The sequence below is a fragment of the Nipponia nippon genome, unplaced genomic scaffold (genome assembly GCF_047370975.1).
Source record: "Nipponia nippon isolate SJK-2023a ecotype South Korea unplaced genomic scaffold, ASM4737097v1 scaffold_10, whole genome shotgun sequence".
NCBI lineage: Eukaryota > Metazoa > Chordata > Aves > Pelecaniformes > Threskiornithidae > Nipponia > Nipponia nippon.
The window spans coordinates 5,207,161-5,229,295 of NW_028262291.1; the positions used below are offsets into that span (position 1 = coordinate 5,207,161).

The 22,135-nt window shown below is 40.3% G+C and overlaps 1 protein-coding gene across 6 annotated transcripts in view; it reads left to right on the forward strand.

Annotated features, from left to right (window-relative positions):
* NELL1 (neural EGFL like 1) overlaps positions 1-22,135 on the forward strand; it is a 299,065-nt gene that overhangs the window by 34,168 nt on the left and 242,762 nt on the right. For all 6 annotated transcript variants that reach the window (XM_087743099.1, XM_087743091.1, XM_087743107.1 and 3 more), the window contains exon 4: positions 8,295-8,465. In XM_087743099.1, coding sequence (XP_087599225.1) covers positions 8,295-8,465 — 171 coding nt within the window. The remainder of the gene's footprint in view (positions 1-8,294; positions 8,466-22,135) is intronic.

The following is a 22,135-nucleotide window of genomic DNA, read 5'->3' on the forward strand; positions in this document are numbered from 1 at the left end:
CAGAGAGCAGCACAGAGCAGACAAGTGTCTGGGTCTTGAGAGTCTGGAAAGCAAAAGATTTTTTTGCTTAGAATCTAGCAGAAATTTGTGGAGTTTGTCATAACATAAGAAATCATTGAAAAGCTGTTGAATTTGAGAGCTAGATCAGAGGGAAGAACCTTCCTCGTAAGGACACAACAATTAGGGTAATTTGTTTTCACGTATTGTAGTTTGAATCAGGTAGCAGACCTCATTTGTTTAAAAGGCTATGTTATCCTCTTTTGTTTTATTAAAATCTGGTATTTAGAGATTATGGATTTGGGGATCCCCTGATCTGAGTTCTTGCTGCAGTGATGAGCATGAGGGAGGGAGGGACCAGGGCTATGCTCTGCTTTGGCTACAGCTCTGCTGGGGGCTCTCTGGTCACACTGGCAGCTCCAGGCTTCTGCATACCCACAGCGATCCCTGAGCTAATGCCAGCTCAGAGTCCCAGGTTAGCCTTAAAAAATCAACAGCTCCCATTCAGAAAGCCCTCAGATACAAATGCTTTGTGGACTGCAAATGGTCCACTGGTGCACTGGGGAAACTAATCTTTGAAGGGTTGTGGGTGATGAGCCCTTCAAGGACTACTACAGAGTGTAACTGTGGATTGTGTTTCTTGCTAGAGTTACAGGGATAGCGCGAGTACAAGGTGACTTGGTTTTGGAGTGGTGATACGTAAAGAAATGATTCTTTTCTTTTGTCAGGTTACTTTTCTGTCAGACTAGTTCATTGGGTTGACGTGCCTCATTGCAACTGAATGGCTAGCTCTGATGCAAAGGATGAGGTAGGAATAAGTAGGCAGGAGAGTGAGACCATGTCTTTCAGGAGTGGTTACACTAGACCGCATCCCTTACTGCGAGACCAGCCTCTGCTTTTTGTGAGGGAACGAGATCAAATATCTCCTGTTACTTGGCCGCTTCTTGCAGATACCTACTTTTAGTAGAGATGTTTTGGGTCTTGTAGGTGTTTGTGTCTATATGAGTATGAGGACATACACATATATATGTGTTGGGGTTTTTTTCTGTTGTGGTTTTATTTTTTTTTAATAGGTAGTAGCTAAGGAGTTATTACTTCACCTTACTTGAAATGGTAGACTCTTTTCTGTCATGCTGACTGTGCTAGCTCTGAAGCCTGCTAAGATGCAGTACTATTTTTAGGTGCAGTGTGGTACTACCTACTTGGTTTACTATGAACAGGGGAGAGACCAGGTCTTTTTCAGATAGTAGGCAGGTAGCGGCCACGGTGAAGATAGACTTTTTTTTTTTTTTTTGGACATATGAAATGGAAATAAAAATGCTTAAGGTCAATCCTTACAACCCATGCCATGAAAATGAGTGGCTGCTTTGTACCAGCCCTGACTCAATCTGTCTTTTAGCTGTCAGGCAGAAGTTGGGGTTACTTTTTTTCTTTATATGATCAAAGAAGAAAGTAAATTTGTATTTGGATGACCTTTGCTTAGTTGCAGGTACACAAATGCAGATTTTGAGCATCATAAATGCTTAATGCCTTGCAGCTTGCATGTCCAGCTGCCATGTAGAAGATCTGTAGAACAAAAGACAAAATGTTTATTATAGAAAATGTCAGTGTAGGGGTTTTTATTGCTAAAAGTTTCAAGCTAGGCTGATATAACATGATTCCCGTTGTCCTCAGACTGGTCTGAATGGAAAAATTAAGTTGTTTAATTGACTGCATTTAGTTCCTTTTGTTTGAAATGAAGGGATACAAGTGTTTGCAAGAATCCTGTTTAGGTAGCCAACAGCACACTGAAGTTGAACTTTCAGGCTATTACTTGAGAGATTTGAAAGAATTTAGTATTAAATTTTGGCTTATTTTGGATTTGCTTGTATAGGAGGAATGCTTTTGGAATGCAGTAGGTGATGATAGAGTCTTTGTCTGTGCAACATATGGGATGCAGCTTTTGCATTTTCTTTTGTAGAAAGTTAATCTGATTTTTCAGCAAGATACCTTCGCTGTCACAGATGATCCTTCTATTCACGACGCCTCTTGTGCTACCTGGTGTCAGTCTGACATAAAAGCTCATAAGCTTTGATGGTATCAGTACGTAATCTCTGCCACAGTAGTAAGTCTTTAATGCCGCATAAACGAAGACTTGCCGCGTATGGTTTTGCTGTGCAGCCTCTCGATCTGTCCATATTTAAACTGGCTGTAACAAGTAGCTTTGTATGGTTTGTAAGCATGCATATGGAGCGGAGGACTAGATCTGTACACTTGAGCGTGTGAGAGCATTTCTTCAAAATCCAGTGTCTGACAATGCGTGATGCTTCAGAGCTTGGGATCTTACCCTGTCACTTTATAGTAACTAGGGTACAAGAACAGTGCCTGTGGAAGCGACTGAAATATCTGCCTTGACAGCTGTAACTTGTTCTAGTTTTGCATCCGTACAGAACTGTGGTGACAACCGCAAGGTGAGTGTTTACTTTTGTTTGAAGTCAGATGCCTCTCTTGTTTCAGGGGCCCTGCTTTTGCTCTATATGGCTTCATTGACAGTGGCGATGGTCTTGGGCGTATGCCTGCCAGCTTATCTGCAGCACAGTGTACCCAGTGCGTGCTCTTGGCCTGACTTGCTTTCCACCAGGGAGCGTTAGAACAAGATCTCAGTTTCTTTTGTGTTGCTGTCCAGGCTGAGCCACTTGGCAGCACAACCAAAATAACAATGTGCTGAGTGTCCCGCTGTGCTCACAGACTCAATCAGTGGTAAGGAACAGTGAAAGGCCAAAAGTGTGATGATCTGTGATTCATCACAGAATCCCTGTAGATTAAAAATCCTGAAATCTGCACAATAATGGATGCAGATTCGTTGGCTGTTTGTTTCAATACAACAAGAAGTGTTTCTGCAAAGATGCTAAAGCACAGTCTTGCCTGAAGCCATTTTTGTCATTAAACATCATTAAGTGTTCTGATACTCTGCTTGGCACAATGCTGTTATGAAATGAAAAAGCTATGTGCACAAATGTCCAAATAGGCAAATTTGTGCAGAAGCTTCCCAAATTTTTAGCTGATGACATCAAATGGGCTGGTCTCTCAACTTCCCTTGAATTTGCTTTGCTATAAAGAATATGTAAGAAATTGTGCCTTGACCAGACTGACAGAACTTTCCAGAAGCTTTTGTTCAGTAGCAGCCTGATTCTTATTATTGCAGTGATGTTTTTTCCAGCAATTGAGAGACCTGACATCATAGTGTTGCTGCAGCGTGTGCAAGGTGCATGGTGCTTCCATCCTTGAACTCCTGTGGTTTTGTGACCTTCTCCCCCACAATGTTAAGCAGATGCACAAGTGTTTTGACTAGATGGCAACCCCAAGTTTGTACATATTTGCAGGGATGCCATCTGTGCCTGCTGCCTTGCCCTGGGACATCTGTTCAGTAGCTCTAAGAGCATCTGCTATAAGTGCTGGTGCTGCTCCTTGAAAGAGGCTGTGGGGCTTCATTTGGCACTTGATCAGGGATGACGGAAGTTGTAAAGTCAGAATAACTCTGCTTTATTTATGTTTGAAAGTGATAAAGGAGATTTGCAGAATTGAATGCAAAAAGTAGTTTTGCTTTAGTTCTTAGAGCTCTTATCAGAGCATTTAATCAGTATTGTGCTTACCAGATGGTGCTCTGTCTTCATTGTGGGATATTTTAGTGTCTCATGATAGGTGTTAGCATCGTAAAGATAAGAACAGAAAGGGCTGTATACGCTAAGGAGATTCAGAAGGACATATATCCCAGAGCTGCTCTTGGGGTTGTGTCTTATTTGGAGTCTGTGAACCCTCCCTCCTTTTGCTACTTCCACAACCCAACAGCAGTAAAATCTTTGAATGGAACATGGTGGTGTTTGTCACAGGCTAAGATGACTGCTGTGGTAGACAGGATGAGTAGTTGAATATGTTTCTTTAATGCAGATGGATGGATTAAGCCAACTCACCTTATAGAAATACTTTTGCTTTTTCTGCTTCAGGTGTCTTATATGCTCTTATTTCATGTTGATAATGTCTTTTCCAATTTTTTTGGTCATTACATCCACAGCAGTTGTTTCCAACTTAGAGTATACTTTTAGACACCTTTTTCTCCTGATCTCTGAAGTGAAATGAGCTGTCAAATGCACAGTTAAATATTCACTAGGGTTGTGACTAAAAGAAGGAAAAAAAAAAAACCCAACCCCAAGGATTAACCATCATTGAGTTAGGCTTTACCCTCTCATAACGATATTTGTGTGTGAGGTACATAGGGGTTGCAAAAGTTGTCAGAATTGTAAAGCATCTTGAGTGGATGGTGGAATAATATTGTCCTTCTGTAAAGCGCATTGCATGATCTTAAAATATCCCAACTTTTTTGATGTGCATAAAATTAATCTGAATTTAGCAACATGTTTTTCTTCTACACATTGGGATTTGAATGAGAGACTGCGGACAGACCTATAAAAAGCATTTGAATTCCATAATTGTACAAAAGAAGCCAGCCCTAGCTTACATGCTTAGCAAATATGGAAATTCTAGTAGTGGGAAAATTTCAGCCAAGGTCATATTGTATTGCTGTTCCATAAACAGCAAGCTTTCTTAATACATGTGTTCTGAGAATTTCATCTGTCAAAATGCATGTTACTTTTGATTGTGCCTGTTTAAAAAATATAAAAAAATAAATCCTCATCGAGAAATAACAAATAAAACAAGAAACCATCACTCGGTGCTAACAAGTTGACAAGTAGATTACTGTCTCACATCTCTCTCTCGGAAAAGGTCTTAAGGAGGGTAGCAGGGGGCTAACTGGAGCGGCAAGCTGACACACAGGCTTCACGTAGATGTGATGCAGAAGCAGAACTAGTTGTAATACTCGGGGATCTCCCTTGGGCTCTTGATATGGATCTCATGGCAACTTTGGAAGTTCACATTTGCCTACTGATGATACGTGTATTCAGGCGGTCCCAGATGCTGCAGTCCTTTCAGGAACCCTGACTTGTTCTGTTCCTATGTTTTCTTCTTCCTTGCAAAATACTGGGAAGTACCTACAAAACACCTGTGAGGGATTAGTTCATTTTCTTGCCTCTTGTATGGCAGCTTCTGTTAATTTCCCCCTGTTGTTTACCTGCTGGTTTAGAGTAGATAAAAACTTGTGCAGTGGCATTTAAAGTCAAAGATGAGATGGATATAAAAAAAAAAATCCATTTATTTTCTCTGTCTTTACTAATTATTTTCTCACAGGTTGATGGTTTCTTTACTAAGCTTATGTTTTTCCACTCATTTGTCTTCCATTCCACAATTTGCAGATTAGAACTTGAACATGGAGCAGGTGCGTTTCTTTCCAGGAGTGAATGGCCTTTATGTCATTGCTTTTGAAGAGGCTTTCCTCCAGAGTCTGGTGGGAGGAGGAAAGAAAAGATGATGTTTGCTATTGAGAAAGCTATTTGCATGTGAATTATATTCTGGCAGAGGAAAGACAACTGCATCTTCTGAACTGTGAACATGGTGAAGTGTGTGTGTCTAGTCAAGATCTCAATGTGAATTTGTGCGTCTTTAAAAAAAAAAATCAGTGCAAGAGTGTTGGTTTACATTGCTTTGCGTTTTTTAAATAATTGAGATAGATATATGTTGGGCTAATCTAGCCAGTTTCTGCTGTTGGGATTTTGTTGACTGTTGTTTACTGATGCTTGTCTGAGCGTAACTGCTTCTGATTTGCACTTGTTGAAGGGTGGTGAAAAATAGGTGCAGAATTTGTCTGCTGTCATCCTCCTTTGCTGTGACTGAAGAGGTAAAACATGGTGTTTTATACAGTCCTGTGGCACTTGGCAGTGCATTAGGTGTACATATATAAAAATGTTAGTACTGGCTTTTACGGTAAATTTTAACTAGTCACTTCGGCGTTGCATAAATTAGGAGACTGACAACAAACTCGGTGCGTAAGCAACAAGCTGGTTTTAGTTCTGCAGTAACTATTGACACTAAAACTTGTCAGATGAGAAACTACGTTGCTTTGCAATTCCCTATGCTGTTCAAATAATGGAGCAGAGATGTGATTAAGTACAGTATCTGACTGACCTTTCCAGGGCTGGCCTGTTGCCTTTTTATTAACAAACAAAACACTGTGTAGTAAGCAGTTAGCTCCGTGGCTGGAAGAGAGTATGAAGAATGACTGCAGGAAACGATGTGCTTCCTGCAACGGGAGCTTGCCTTGCTCTCAAGCTCTTAAGCTTCTATGATTAACCATGTAAAAAAAAAAAAAAAAAAAATATATTTATACAAATACTTCGGATGCGAGAGAGATACTAGAACATTATGTAGCTCTCCCTCATTTTTTTTTTCAAGTTTTCTGCCTCGCTGCTGTTTATCTGAACAAGAGAGAAAGAAAGTCTCTTTAATGACTGCCTTTTGTGCTTTGACAGCAGATGGCAATTATGAAGCGTTTAACTTTGTGAGTATGACTTCACTGACAGTACTTGTCCTAGTGCTTTCCTGGCTTGAAAATGCCAGCAGTAGTATCTTCTGTATGTTGACTGTGCTCTTACTGAGCATCCAAATAAACCAATGAAAAAGTCCTCTCCACGTTTCTTATGAATGCAGTTTAGGTATTTTAATGGGTTGGTGGTCGTTAATCAACATTCTGCTCTCCCCTTTAGAAAATTCCTGTTTCTCTACCCTGCTTGTGCCTTTATGTGCATGAAGCAGGCCAGTTCCTTCACACCACCAGCCTTTCTTGTTTTTTCCTCTCTGTGCTGCGTGTATTTTATTTGTACGTATGCCTGCTGTGTTTTCATTCTGTGTTGGTTTTGCCTTTATCTGCCTGTGACTGTTTTTACTTTGCCACTTGAGTCTTTGATGCGGGTGACCTGATAATGCTCGTATGTTGCATGAAAAATGTAATGGCAAGACATTGGCAGGATGGAGGAGGCTTCGAGTTTCTCTTTTGGTCAAGATTTATTGTCTTGGTCTTCTCGGTCTGTTGTGATCTTTTGCACAGATTCCCAGCTAGCTTTTTATCTCATAAGTAAGTTCCTCCCAAAGAACTCTGTTTTTCAGTTATGTTCTAAAAAGCCTCCATTTCACTGGTAAGAGCTGTTCTTGATGAAGCGCACATACCTCATGTCATGCTGTGCCCACTGGCTATTAAGGTCTGTGTACAGCCAAGCAGTGTAAAAGGCTTGTGTGAAAATGAAAATTGGCACCTGGATACTTTTTTGTGTTGCATTTATTTTTTGGAAGTGGATTTCACTACTGTAATTTTTTTTTTTTTTTACCCCAAACTAGCACCCATCTTTCAACTGCCATGTTACATTGGCGTTGTCCAGCAGGGAAAAATGTGATGCTGTGGAGGTAGATGTGTGTAGGGACTAGCTGGACAACCTAACATCTGCACCTAGTTGTTGAGTTATTTCTACTATAAAAGGAGGTCTGCATCTCCTCCTTTCTATATCCAGGGCTTCATTTTAGCAGGAAAAAGAGAGCCTTGATTTGATATGCTGCAAATACTCTGTGTGATCTGAGGTCCAAGAGAAGGCTTCACGGTTCACCCTGTCAATGGGCTACCACCTGTAAGGGCTAAATTCACCCTAGAGGAAGAATGGCTCCTCCCGCCGGCATGAAGCCAGTTAATAGCCGTACTTGGTTAGCTCTCCTATGACTGTTCTCTGGTGACAACTGAAGGTTTTGATTGTGCATGCCAGGTGTTGAGACACCTAATCTAGCCAGGAGGTTTGGTTCCCTTGTAAAGCCGAGCAATTACAGCTGTAACAATAAAAGTCAGAAAAGGAGTTAAGCGCAACTGCATGTAGGGGAGTCCTAAAAGTAAACAGTTTTTTAAAAAGTCAATTTGCAAATAGTAAATACAAATTTAATGATTACCTGGCGCTTTCTTACCTTAATGGCTTTTTGTTTGTTCACTGGTAATGATATGTACAGTTCTTTATTTTTGCATGTCCTACAAATCTTGCTCTCATACAAAACACGTTGGTGAAAAGAATAAGTATCATTTGCTTGTAGCTTAGCCTGTTCCATGGGTAAAAAGAGGGCCTCAGTTTCCAGGACTCTCAAATGGTGTTTTGAATGGGAGCTGTTTTCACGTAAAAGGTGTTGCTATTTTTGTAATGCACTAAATGTAGAGTCTTGTCTCTCTGCCTCTTTTGAAAAATGAACTAGTAGCTAATCCATGTTGAGTAACCTCCTTAGATTCTGACCTTCCATGTGGTGTTTGCTTAAAGAAGTCTATGAGTTAAGAAGAAAGCAACAGAAGCAATGAATAAACAAAAAAATGGAACTGATTCTTCTTCATGTTTTAAATGCAGCTATTTTGAACTGGAGAGCAGTGGCCTACGGGATGAGATTAGATATCACTACAGGTTTAATGGGAAGTCAAGAACAGAGGTGTTCCCGTACCGTCTGGCAGATGGACAGTGGCACAAGATTGCTGTGTCCCTTAGCGCGTCCCACCTTCTGCTCCATGTGGACTGCAACAGGTAAGAAAATATGTTCAGTAATTTATATTTCTTTAAAAAATGCTCTCCACTTACACACAGGAGTAAAATCGGAAAAGGAGAATTTTTTTTTAAGTATCTAATTTCAAAAGCATGGTAAACTGCCGTGGGATAAGAAAAGAAAAACAAAGCACTAAAATGAAACGATTCATTGTGATTATGAACAAATGTGGAAAAGGTTGATTGCTGACTGGGGACTATTGAATGCATCTCTGTAGGTTAGGCACTAGCTGATGTTATGTTTGACTGTGATTGCATTGAAGTGTGATAGATTGGTGTGCAGTCTGGTCTGTTGTGAGCTGCTTCACTCAACATACCTGAAAACTTGAAGAATACATAGATGTTTCAGAGGCATTTTAATTTTATTTTACATAATCAAGCAATGCACTTTTTACTGATTTTTCCACCTGCTGCCCCACTTGGAAACTTCTGAGAAACCTGGAAGCCTCTTTTTTGCATGTCTAGAACTGGTGCTTTTTATTTTCTGAAGGGTATTCTGTCTGTCATTGCACTTTTTTTACTTTAAAAGTTGTGCAATCTGCAAGGTGGCAGATTGTCAGGATTTCAAGGAATAAAAAGCAGCAAACCTAGAATCTCTCTTCCCTAGAATCTCTCTTCCCTTGAGACTTGATCTCACAATGTATTGAAGACTTTGGCTTTTGCTAACATAGTGGTTGATGAGGAAACTTAGAAAACTTGAAATTGAGACCTTCAAAATAGTCTTTAGATATGAGGAAAATGATCCCGTACTTTTGTGTCGTCTTGTGCTGAAATGAATATAAAAATATCCTTTGCCTTCAGTGAGAAGATCAGCATATGCATTTTGGAATTGTGGCACTTAAATGGATAGGGTGATGGTAGCAGATATTTCTTTCTAAAGTCTTATTTTGTTCAGGCGGGCAGAATAAAGTTATATGAGTATTATGGGAGTATGCAGTATGGGAACATTTGAAAAAGTTTTAATTTTGACCAAAGTAATTATGAGATACTGTTCTGAGAAGAAAGTTACAACCATTTTCTGCAACTGCGTTAACTACCAACAGTAAAAATCTAATCTGAAGAAAGGTTGCTTATTGAATCCTTTTATTTGGACCCTAGAAGCAATTAAATGCTTAGAGCAATTTTAATTTCATTGAGGCGTGAAATCTACAATTTGTAAAGATTGTTTTCATTTCAGTCATCTGATTTATTTATCTTACCATTATTTGTTTGTTATATTATTTCTTTGCTTACAACAGTATACTTTTTTTGTTTGTTTATTGACATATTGGCTTTTGGGACAGGTTCTTCATTATCTCCTATGTGTGGTGTTTTTTTTTTTTAATGAAAGGCAGATGTATTTTAGGAATACCCTTTTTTAGCAGATTGTTTTGCTGGCTGCCTTCTTGCACACAATGTGAAAGCAAGACAGCACAAAGATCCTGCTTGGTGGAGAAGTCTGTCCAGGGACAAGAGATCTGCACGGAGTCATGGTTGCGACCTGATTTTCTTTCCAGCAACAGGCAGCAATAGATAAATACAATTACAGAATGAGCTGTGCTGTCATATGAGGTGATAAATGTGTATAGCTGTCTCTGTCAGGTAGCCCTAAACAGGGATGATCCATCTAAGAGTTTCCCTTAAGGTGGTACATCTCAAGGCTGTTCCTATACCTAAATGCCTCTATTTGGCTGTGAATTTGTGGTAGTTTATGACAACTCCTGTGGAAAAATAATGGGAATAGTTTTGAAAACATGACTTGAGGGCAGATCGTAGTAGAAGTTTAAATGGAAGAAGGAAAAAAAAAAAGGGAAGTCTTGAAGTTCCTGACTTAGCTGTGGCATCTCTGTTATGTTAGAGAATTTTGTGAATGTTGGTGTTACAGTTTCCTTTATTATGTCTTAACCCCCTACATCTTTGCACTCAGAAGAGGAGCCACCATCTTGTTCCTCTTTGCACTACCATTTCATGATGACACTACAATAAATGTTAAAAGATGTGAAAATGAAGAGAAAGCCAATGAGGGGTACTTCTCAGCACTATGGAAAATCTTGAGCCTTCCTCATGTCAGCATTAGGAAAGCTGCAGCTGAAAGTATGCACAGAATCCAGTGTTAAGAGCTGTAGACTTTAAATGTAAATGTCACCATTTTAGGCTAATGTGGTGTCAGCATCTGTCAGCAGAGTTCTGATACTTCTGCAGACTTAATTGAACAAGTCAGTCACAGGGAAAGAGAGTACGGCTGCAGTCAGTAGACTCACCTGTCCCACCTCCTGCAGAGATTTGATGTCATCAGAAAAAGAATTTAGCTTGAAATGTACCTATCTAATTAAAGAAGTTCTGTGCTTTTTACTTACTGTTCTTTCCCCTGTAAAAAATAAAGCAAAAAGGAAAAAAAATTGACCAACAAAATCCCTTGGATTCCTACTGGATTTCTTTAAGAGGGTTGCAACATTGCTTCCTTGCAGATATACATGAATTTGTATAAATGCATTACGCCTTTTGTTTAGGGCTATGGTAATACGTTATACACTTGGAAGGCTATTCTGAGTGACTGATTTGTGAATGCAGTGTTACTAAAGTTAACCCGTATCTGAGAGTTCATTGAAAGTGTTTGCACTGGGTAAAAAATCCAGCCACAACCTAATTTTGCTACGGTATTTGTATTGATACCCAAAGCTAGTCTCTGGGCTCCAAAAACTGCAGTAGATCAGAAAGCATTGGAGATGAAACTTTTAATTTGTAAACAGATAGCTGAATCTACTTTTATTCTTCCCAGCCTTATCACCCGCATTACTCTGATTCGTAAAATTGCTTTGACATTTGGTACTTGATTGTCTTTTGGATTCAATTCAAACTTGACTTTGTTTTTCAGACCTGGATAGGTTAGGGAAAAGTACTTGAGAACTAGTAAAAGCCTTTAGTGCTTTTAAGAGTCATCTTTAGAACAGTGTAATTGCGTCTGTTCTAATGAGATGTAATATGGTGGGGGAGGCATACGTATCAAAGGAGGTATGTTTGCTCGAGTACGTGTCCTTTTGAAATCAGGTCCTGATGCATCTTACTTGCTCCTTCAAGAACAAGGAGTAAGAATTGTAGCTGAGTTTGATGCTGGAGCTTGGAGCTGCTGATAGGAAGGTACATCAGAGTCCAGCCTAAAAACCTGTTGAATATCACCGGACTCTGCTCACTGACTTGGGGAGCCTTTGTGCTGGGCCTAGGCAGTAACCTCTAGCCAGGGACACATCTCAGACAAGTGGCGTACTAAGCGGCAGGTGTACTCGCTAACATGCTTTTAACATTCTAGTAAGGTTCAGAAAGCTTAGAAAAATTAAAAGACTGTATTAATTATGAATGTACAACTGATGCACAAGTAAAACCTGTGCTGGAAGTAACATGGAAATTAAGTACGCTGCTGTTAATTTCCTTGCGTCTCCAATGCTGCGTCTACTAGTGGCGAACAAATCTTGTTTCAAAATACTGGTTATGTGTAGGATCTGTGCTCTCCCGCTCTAGGGCAAAGGGGGTTATCAGGGGCTTTCTGGCAAGTGTTTAGGTTGAGCTAGAGCAACTGTGTCATTGCCAGAGGGTCCCTAAATAACCTATGGCATTAATGGGTTAATATATAATGAAATAAACTCTGCCATGCACGTTGCCAGATCTGGCCTCTTAGGGGAGCAGAGGTGAAGGATCCTGCTGTTCCTACCTCCATTGTCAGGAGATTTGCACCCCCAGGAGACTGTCGTAGTCCTACAAGAGCTGGCGTTTGTCTTCTCTTTACTGGGAACTTGTTTCAGCTGTAGAGTCTGTAATGTTGCCTGTGGTACCTGGCTGTCCACTGCAATGCTTGCCCCCTACTACAGTAACAACACAGAAAAATGTTACTCTTCTCTTAACACTATTAAATGTGAGGGAATGGCACGGAGCCTGCAATTTAAGAGGTGGTCGGTACTGTATCAAAATGTATTTGTTGACTATTTAAGAATTCCAGATTGTTCTCAGTGTGTCTAATTAATCTAGGGAGGTAGGCTTGAAGGCTGCTTGCTTTAGATTTTTATTGTTTTATTTCTCATTAACCATATTGCTACAAAGGTACTCACCTGTTCAGACAGTATCAGTATTCCTTTACTTGAAGTCTGCCTGCAGGTGTAAAAGGGAGAAAGGCACTTTGCTGCAAAAATTAATGCTTTCCAGTGAAAATACGTGCTGGAGTGCCTTTTACTGTGAATACAGCCTGTGTTTTTGATGGATACTCTTAGCTGTTTGATGGAGGGGGTTGGTAAGAGCATAAGAGAATAGATTATAAAACTGGAGCAGGCTAGGAAGTAGTCTCCAACTGAAAAAACATGTTGTCTGCTTCTTTTATGTTTCTCCTGATAGAATAGAGCATTAGGGAATAAAAAATGCATGAGCAGTGAGAACGTTTTAATTGGAAAAATAAATAAATTAAAGCAACATAAGCCAAATATGGGAATCTAAGACCTCGGAGTTCTTATAAATAAGATATTCTGGCTGCCAACCTGCGGTTTTCAACTTTAGCTAAACGAAGTCCTATGACTTTAATTAAAATGTAATAAATTTAAAGATGGTTAAGGGATGTATTTAAAAGAGGGATTCACTGCTTTACTTACTGTAAAACACTTTCTCTTGAGAGAGAAGATGGCATGGTGGCAGTGTTATGCAGCTAGGTAACTTGCTCTCAACATTTGACTAAGATTTTGTGACCCAGATTGCTTCTCTGCTCTTTAAGCTGTAGCAGAAGCTGTAAGAGAAATGGTTACTTGGGTAGAGTGCTATAATTGTGCATTATAGGTGCACCCAACTTCAGATCTGTGGTATTGTGGATTGGAAGTTAATTTTCACCTACCGATTGTCCCTTTTGTTTGGCAGAAAGGCTATAAACTTTTTAGCATAAGAGAGATCTCCAGCTGGCGTATCATGTCAGCTGCTATCAGGCCTGTATCATTACAGTTATTGCAGTTACGCTGCAAGGAAATGTTCAGGATGCATTCAGCACTACTTGAGAAAAGATTTTTTTTTTTTTTAAAGAAGTTTTTAATAGCCAGGGTTTTTCATCGAATGGCTAATGCATCAGCAGAATGGTAGTATGGGTGTGACTGAAGACTGAATGATGATGTCTTAACCCTATCCCTAATTATAATGAAAATTTATTTTTTCATCCGAGATGAATCATTTGAACTTTTTTTTGCGTACTGCATTGATAGAATTGGGCGAAGGCCATGAATATTTATGAAAGTGCTGAAAAAGTACTGTAGAAAACAAACGATGACAATCCGTACCTGTGCCTGGCTGTCTTAGATCCTTTGACCACCCCTAGCAGGCAGCAACCACTTACGGTCAGTACAGGTTCCTGGGGCACTGTGCTGCAGCAGAGAGGCCTCGCACAGCTCCTGCTCGGAGCGGAGCAGCATCTGCTTTGGTTTCTTTCAGGAGCTGATCCACGTCCTGCTGTTGTCGGTTACTGAAGAGTAGAATTCAGCCTCCGGGGGTTCGGTTAAGGGTCTTGAATGGGAGCTTGTGGCACCCTTCTGAGTTTTAGGGACCTGTGGAGCCAGGGTTTGGTAGCTGGAAAGGCCAACTGCTGCTGAATATAGACTTAACAGTGTTTTTCCTTTTTTTTCTAATTTAGAACTGGGGACTTATGGTGCTTTCCAGTGAATTGAAAATATTGATTGACAGGTTGCTGACTTCAACAGGGCAGGAATAATGTGTTATGCTTTACCATTGGCATCTTGCATTCATTGTATTTGTATACTATAAGTGTGTCAGAGAGAGAGGATGGATAACAGTAGAGGAGGTAATCTTAAATCAAGGCCGGCAAGCCTCAAATGATGTAGTCATTTCCTAAAGTGTGCGAATAGGTGTATGATCCCATTCTCAAATATTTTTTGCATTCGTCCAATATACATTTGGGGGTGTGTTTTGTTTTTTTTTTTTTTTAATGTCAAAGCAATAAACTCTTAAATTCAGGTGGTTTACTTACAAGAACAGTCTCTGAAAATTTAGGCTGCATAGTTTGAAATGGATCTGGATATTTGTTTCTATGGATTTTTTTTCAGGGGAAATCTCCTGTTACTTGGTTCTATTTTCTTTTCATTTATTGGAGTGCTGATGGGGGTCATATGGACAGAGAGGTGATCACGGTAATTTGAGAATCAACCAGATAGAGCAAATGTTTTGGGTTTTTTCCTTTCAGATTATAAAAACAATTATCTTGCTCCAGCCAGGCAGATTAACTGAGATCCAAAACATAAATGAACTCTTCCGTTTGAAGTGGTTAGCTAAACTCTGGAGTTTAGAACTGGAAGTTGCATAGGGTAATACTGGAGCTGAATTGAAAAAAGGTAGTATAATTTTAGTTAAATACTTTTATATAAAGTATTGGACCTTTGCCAAGGAGCACATGAGAACCCCTCTGAATTTTTAAGAAGCTGACTTGAGATCTGAGTCTCCACATAGCAAATAGTACAGAGTATTTCCAAATGATTTGAAACCTCGTGAGCGCTGTGGGGTGTGAGAGGGCGATGGAGCAAACAGGACTGAGGCTGCTGAAGTCTGTGAAACCAGCTCAGAGTTTTCTGAAGTGGTTTAGTACTTGGGGAGTCTTTCTTTGACAATGTAGAACAGCAATAATTCCCAAAAGGTAATTCTTTCTGGAAATCTGATCTTGTCAAAATCCTCAAGTTGACTGCAGGGAAGTGGAGACTGCTTGACTGCATTTATTACTACCCAAAACCTGACAGTCCCCATCATTGCACCACTTGGTGACGGAGTGAACTGACAACGCTGTAATGGCAGACTGCTGCAGGAGCAGTCACGTTTGTTCCTTGGCTGTGGGGAGCTGGGGGCACATGGGGTGCTCAGAGGTGGAAGGTGTCAAGGCTTGAAAATGCTGTGAGTGTGGCTCTGGGGTGTTAGGCGGTGGTGCGGATCTTGCTGCAGCAGCGGTGTCGTGTCCTCTCGCACTTCACGTGTTATGCAGAGCCACTTGGTGTATTTGCAGCCTTACCCGTATGTAGGAGAGCTCTATCCAGGCCTCCGTTATGCTGGATCGTCCTGCGGCGTCAAGTGGGCTCAGTACTGAGCGTGGGCACAACTGAGTTTCTGGTTCTGTGCCGTGGGGCGAGAGCTGCTTTGCAAATGCGCTAATTGAGAGAATGGCAAAGGCAGTCCACTCATGCTTCAGAAGGTGAGGTGTTCCTGGGAGTTGAGGAAGTACTCTCTTTCTACACAGATAGATGTTTAGTGAGCTAGTTGGTGTTTAGTTTTGTTTTTTTTTTTTTAATAAAACATTCAGTATTTTGCTTTATTATGCTTTATTATTGCTTTAGTATGGCCACTGCTTCTAGTTAAATATTTCAATGATACGAAGAACCGTTGTTGTGTTCTGTATTACCAATGTAAAGGTACATTGAAGGAGCAGCAAGGTGAAAGATGCTAGTGTGATCCTCAGCATAGGAGTAAGGTAACATGCGATTTCCAGTCCTGTAAGTTGTTTTCACATCTGAGACCAGTCAGTAATGAAAGAATCAACAGAAGCTGCATTACTTAATTGAGCTGCAGTTTTAGTGGCATTCCTTTCAGCATGTCAAAAGTGGAAGCAGATAGCTAGCACTGTGTCAACTAATGCGACTGGAAGGACTTCCTCAGCCCTAGCTGAATCTTTCTGTGTCATGCCAGCCACTTACCTTAAACTCGACTGAAAGATGTGCCGTACAGTATCCCTGGGGTGAAATCCTGGCCCCAGTGAAGTCTGCGGTGAAAACTCTCGTTGAGTTCAGCTGAGCCGTGCTTTCACCTCCTGAGCGTGTCAGATGTTGTGAGAAATGAGCTCCAAACCCGAGTGCTGTCCCTGGAGAGTGCTCTTCTGTCTGTCTGCCTGGCAGTTTCTGTCAAAACTTAATTTTAGAACCAATATAATGGCTTGTTCTATGTTTACTGTATGTTTCATACACCTCCTCAGTCATGGCCAATTAGTTATTATGGAGAGAGTGCAATGTTATCTTTCAAACCACCAAGCAGTTGAAAAATACCATGGGAAAATGGAGATGTGGGTTATCTGATGAACCTGCGGTAAGAACCGAGGAACACGGACTGAATCGGCCCTCTGTGGGGTTACAGGGACATCGGCTAATAGGGAGGAGTGGCGGCAGCTCCGGGGAGAGCTCAGCACCGTTGCGCAGTGCTGAGACAAGACTAACGGGAGGGCTCCGACGGGAGCGTGGCAGCGAAGGCAGGGTGTAACAAGTAAAGCCTGTGGTCCTCAGCCTGCCGTTACCTTCAGTCACGAAAGGAAATTGGCTCTGGAATATGGATGAGATTATTTTATGATTATACACAAAACATTTAGTGATGACATGAACCCCTTGATGAGACGATCCTGTGACAAGATACACTGTAAGGCAGTTAACTTCTCAGCAGATGATTTTTTGGAGGGGGGAAAGAAGCTGTTTAATAGAAAGGTTGCTTGTGGCTGGTTTCCTTTTAAATTTATTTTTTGTAGCAGTGCAGAAAGGAGTTGGAACCAAAAGCCTGATTCTTCTTGCAGTTGTACTTGTCTTACTGTATTAGGTAAAGTGACTTTGGGGTTGAGAGTAGCATGAGACGGAAAAGAGGAAGGCTGCATATATTTTGTGAGGAAAGGCTGTTTCTAAGCTGTAAGCCTGCTGTGCTCCAGGGTCTGCTGTAACTGCCAGTTGCAAAGACCCGTGTGCTGCAGATCTTGAGCGAGGGGCTGGCATGGCCCTGTATAATGCAGGTAGATGTAACAGAAGCAAAGTTTCAGCACTGCCAGCTCTCACTCAACAAAAGTCTTGTGACAAACACCAATGGTAATCTTGGAATTCTTTTTTTTCTCCATGACAAAATGGAGATGACATAAGCTGTGTAACCATGGTTTTACCTCTTTGTTCTGATAGAATTTTATTTTGGGGTTAATTTTGCTGCAAGACCTGAAGTACCAGTGCTACTTTGTGCCATTATGATGATGCACATTTTTACCCTTTTGCTTTCTGATATAAGATAGGCTTAATTGTTTACTTCTGGTTTCATAGATACTTTAATATAGTTTTTTTTTTTAATCTTATATCCATCTCACTCTAAGGGCTTCTTGTTTAGTTAGCGGGAGAAGCGCTTCTATTCTTTTTAAAAGATCTTGGAAGAACCCACTGAATTAATTTCTCCTTCTTATTTCTAGAATCTGTTTTTAATTGTGCTGTCTTGGTTTACTGATATTGGGCATCTGGGATGTACTCAGAACATTTGGTTCATCTGAGGTGGGCTTTTGGTATGATGTTTGGTACGGTAACAAATTAGAGTGCTGTGCTTTTAGGTTTCTTGTTAACAGTTTGCTTTATTCAGTGTTCTGGTGTAGAACCTGATTCAAAACTCGCTGAGGTTAAAGGGTGTCTTTTACTGACCCTGTGGGTTTTAGTGCTGTCTTCATTTATAAGTGGATTTTTCTCCTTGTCTGTAGAGGATACTTGTGTGCATCATAGAAAAACCCTACTGCTACATGTTTTATGCTCTGGTACCTGGATAGCGATAGTTGCTCACAAGTGGTAAAAAGATGCGAAAATACTTTTGGTGAGTAGATATTTATTTGGAAAGTGGTGTTTGAACTATGTGGCTCTTAGCTCTATATTGAGATGTTTAAAGATAAGTACCTAAATTCACATTACTTCATGAGTTGTGGATGTTGATTTTTATAAGAAAAGTCTGTGTATGTAGATGACATCTCCCTCAGCACTTGAGCTGAGGCATTCTTTTGACCCAGGCACTGCCTTAAGCACTGCTGTAGCCAAGCAGGCTGAATGTGGTAAAAGTTGGCATCTTCACCAGAAACAGTGACAAGTACATTCCTCTTGTGCTTCTGCTACCTGCAGATGACGTGCAAGTTTTATGGGCACTGCCAGGACCATGAACCACATGCTATTTACCTCAAGTTTAGCAGGTCAAAATGAAATTTCAGGTACAATATTAAAAGAAAAAGGGTGCTGTTGTGGTTTAATGCTGGTAGGCAGCTAAGCACCACACAGCCACTGCCCCCACAGTGGGATGGGGAAGAGAACTGGAAGGGTGAAGGTGGTGGTGGGGGAAGTGAGTTGAGATAAAGACAGTTTAATAGATAAAGCAAAAGCTGTGTGCACAAGCAAAGCTAAATAAGGAATTTGTTGGCTACCTCCTGTCGGCTGGCAGGTGTTTAGCTGTTTCCAGAGAAAACAGGGTTTTATCTCACGTAAAGGTTACTTGGGAAGACAAATGCCGTAACTCCAAACGTGCCCCCCTCTTTCGTCTTTCCCTCAACTTGTATTGCTGAGCATGACATCATATGACGTGGGCTATCCCTTCGGTCAGTTGGGGTCAGCTGTCCTGGCTGTGCCCCCTCCCAGCTTCGTGTGTACCCCCAGCCTGCTCACTGGCGGGGCAGTCTGAGATACCGAAAAGGCCTGGCCACTCTGCAAGCACTGCTCAGCGTTATCTAAAACATGGGTGTGTTATCAGCACTGTTTTGGTCACAAATCCAAAACATAGCACCATACCAGCTGCCTTGAAGAAAATGAACTGTGTCCTAGCAAAAAGCAGTACAGTTGCCAAAGTTGAAGTGTGCAATAACCATTTGGGTATCAAACTAGCTGGCTTGATACTGAAAATCCTGCATTTCTGTCTGAAAAATTATGGCTAGTGCATGTGCAGTGAAGTGCAAAGTGCTCTGGGTATATCACATATAAGATACAGTTGACCTTGTAGTTTGTCATAATTTTTTTTTCCCACAACTCTTAAAAATCCTAAGCAAATGGCCAAATTTCTATTTCTGCCTAGCATCTGAGTCAAACTATTTTCTGGGTTTCTTGCACTTTCAGGAGTGCTATGTTTGTTATATGAAGATGGGTAAACACTACAGCCTTGTAGACAGGCTGTTAGCCTAGAGCTTAGACACTCTTAAGACTGTTATCATCAGGAACCATTGTATCTGTTTTGTCATTTGCAAAGTAAAGTTAATAATACGGACCTTGTTTGTACAGGTGTTTGAATTCACCTCAGGATTTCCAGACAAAAAATACTATACAGGTGTAGTATTCTGACAAAGGCGGATTTCTGCCCTTCATGTGGCCAATGTCATAACAATCAGTGGGTCCAGTCCTCTACTTTGAATCAATAACAATGATTGGTTTTAGTTTAATTCCCAAGAAATACTGCTAAAATTCATCGATAAGTTTGTGGGAAACTGAAAAGCCTAACGTGTTTTGTAAAGGAAGCCCCACACAGGCAGATAATATCTCTGTGAATTTGCCCTTATTCAATTTATGTGTGGAGAATAAACCCCTAACCTGAGAGTGAAACATGTTCTTCTAACCATCTTTACTTGCGTTTGTTTAAGTTCCTCCTGTTTGTTAGAGGGTCTTGAAAGTTAATTTGCATTTCTCTTGAATGAAAAAAAGAGATTGCTTATAGAGATTTTATTTAGATACATTTTTATTTTTAAATTTAGATTTGTAGTTGGAATAATTAAACTGAAAAGTAGAGTACATTCATGTTATCTCTGTGATTATACAGGAAAATGAATGAAATTGTTTGGGTGACAGAGTTTGAAGAGAACTTAAAAACTGAGCATACACTCTTGAGTCTTTTATCTAACTTATACTATTACTGGACACCTCCTATTTTTTTCTCCCAGAGCTGAACAATAACTTTTGATTAAATAGTTGGCAGTTACTATTGTATATTCAAAATTTAATAATAGAAGTCTTCCCTCAAACCTGAGATTTTAATCTAAATTGCTTTCCTCTGTTAAGTGATTGGGAACTCCTATACTATGACAGAGGAGACAGCACAAAAAAATAAAAATTTCCCTCAGGAAGATTATTTTTCTGAAACAGAACACTGGAAACTGAATGAATAATTCAGTTAAAGTTGCTCCAGAGCTGAATGCCCGTCAAATAATGCATCCTATCTGTAAACACGATCAAGAAAATCCAATCGTGCTGGTATTGACACGTTTTCATGGGGAAGCATATAGAAAATGGGTTGAAAGAGAAATATGTAAAGGTATCCTAGTATTTCTTTTCAAAATCAGTTCTTAATCCTGTCAGAAGAATAGACATAAAGACAAATGCCAATATTGTATCTTAAACCTAGAGACTGATATAATCATCAGTTTCTTTACGCAGTTGGGATTCAGAAAACATGTTGGACAAACTTTTTGAAGTGGCTGGTTGTTTTTATACAATGGGCTGTGTTAGGAGGCCTGACGTTTGCTTTTTCAGATGTACTGAGTTTTTGCAGCCTCAGCTGGAGATGGTATCAATGGTCAAGGTGGTCAACACCTCTGCAAACTAGATTGAGAGAGACTGATGCAAAACATGGGGGGAACCACCCTCTCTCCTCACACCTTGTATTACAAAAGTTGAGTGTTGTCTGAAAGACTCTGTCATGAACAGTGTGTTATTTCGTATGACTTCTCCATACCCTTCAGTTTATTTAAAGGATCTGAGGATCCAGATGGATGTATACACGATAATGAATGGTTGCAAGAGAATGTCAGTTTTGAGGATCAGGTTTTGAATTGCAAAAATCTGTTTTGATGAATCACCCTCATGTCAGCAAGGGCTCCTGTGCAGTCATTGGAGGTGCCTTCAGAGAGTGATTCATTTATTATAGGATGAATCACACCCTAGAAACACTTAGGTCTCTTCATTAAATAAGTGAGTCTAGAGGCCTAGCTCCACCGTAGGTGTAAACTTTTGAGACATCTAAAATTGGGTGCGATGAATTCAACACCTGGTTGCTACATGGAAATTTATAGCTTCAAGAGAGTAAGTGTGGCAGCCATACCAGGAACAAAAAAGCCTGTTCTTGGACTGATAGAGACCAGGGACTAAGAAATGAGGTTTTTGCCGTGTCTCAGCCACAAGACTATTTAGACTGTGGCTACTTGTTTCCTAATTGTACTACTAATAAAATAAATCTCTCTGGTTCATATCTAGCCTGCAAATTTGAGAAGGCATGTTGGTGTTTTAGTAACCTACTCGTATTTTAGACCTGAAAGAATGCGGAAATTTCATGATTTGCTGTGCTACTTGTAGTAACTGTTGGAGTTGTAGTCTATTTTATTGTTCAGAATTTTAGGCAGTTGTATCTCCTGATCATTCCATGTTGGCTGATGTATTCTAATGCAAACAGACACAAAGTTTATTTTCATGTTCTTCTAAATATTTCAGCTATTTCCAAAATGCTTCTGGCATGGCAAATATTATATGTATGAAGTAGAGCTGCATCTCCACAAAAGTGGAAATAGTCTCCAACTGTTAACTTTCGCTTGTTAAAGTTGCATGTGAGAAATCTTTTTCACTGCAAGAGACAATTGCATGTCACATTTTTTCCAGAGGGAATGTGGCCCAGTGCGTGAGCCAATTACTCCTCAGTCATGCCCAGTCTAACAGTTTAGATCTTGGGTGATGTCCTTCCCCGGCTCGGTCTTTGTGATCTTGGCTAACCGGTTAGTCTTTCTGTGTTTCAGTTTGCACACATGTAAAATGACAATATTTCCGTATTTTACCAGAATATTATAAAGATGATAAAAATAATTTTAAATTGAGTGTGTGGAAGGGCACTGTCTCCTTGTCCAACAGAGCTTGATTTCTAGAGAGGGT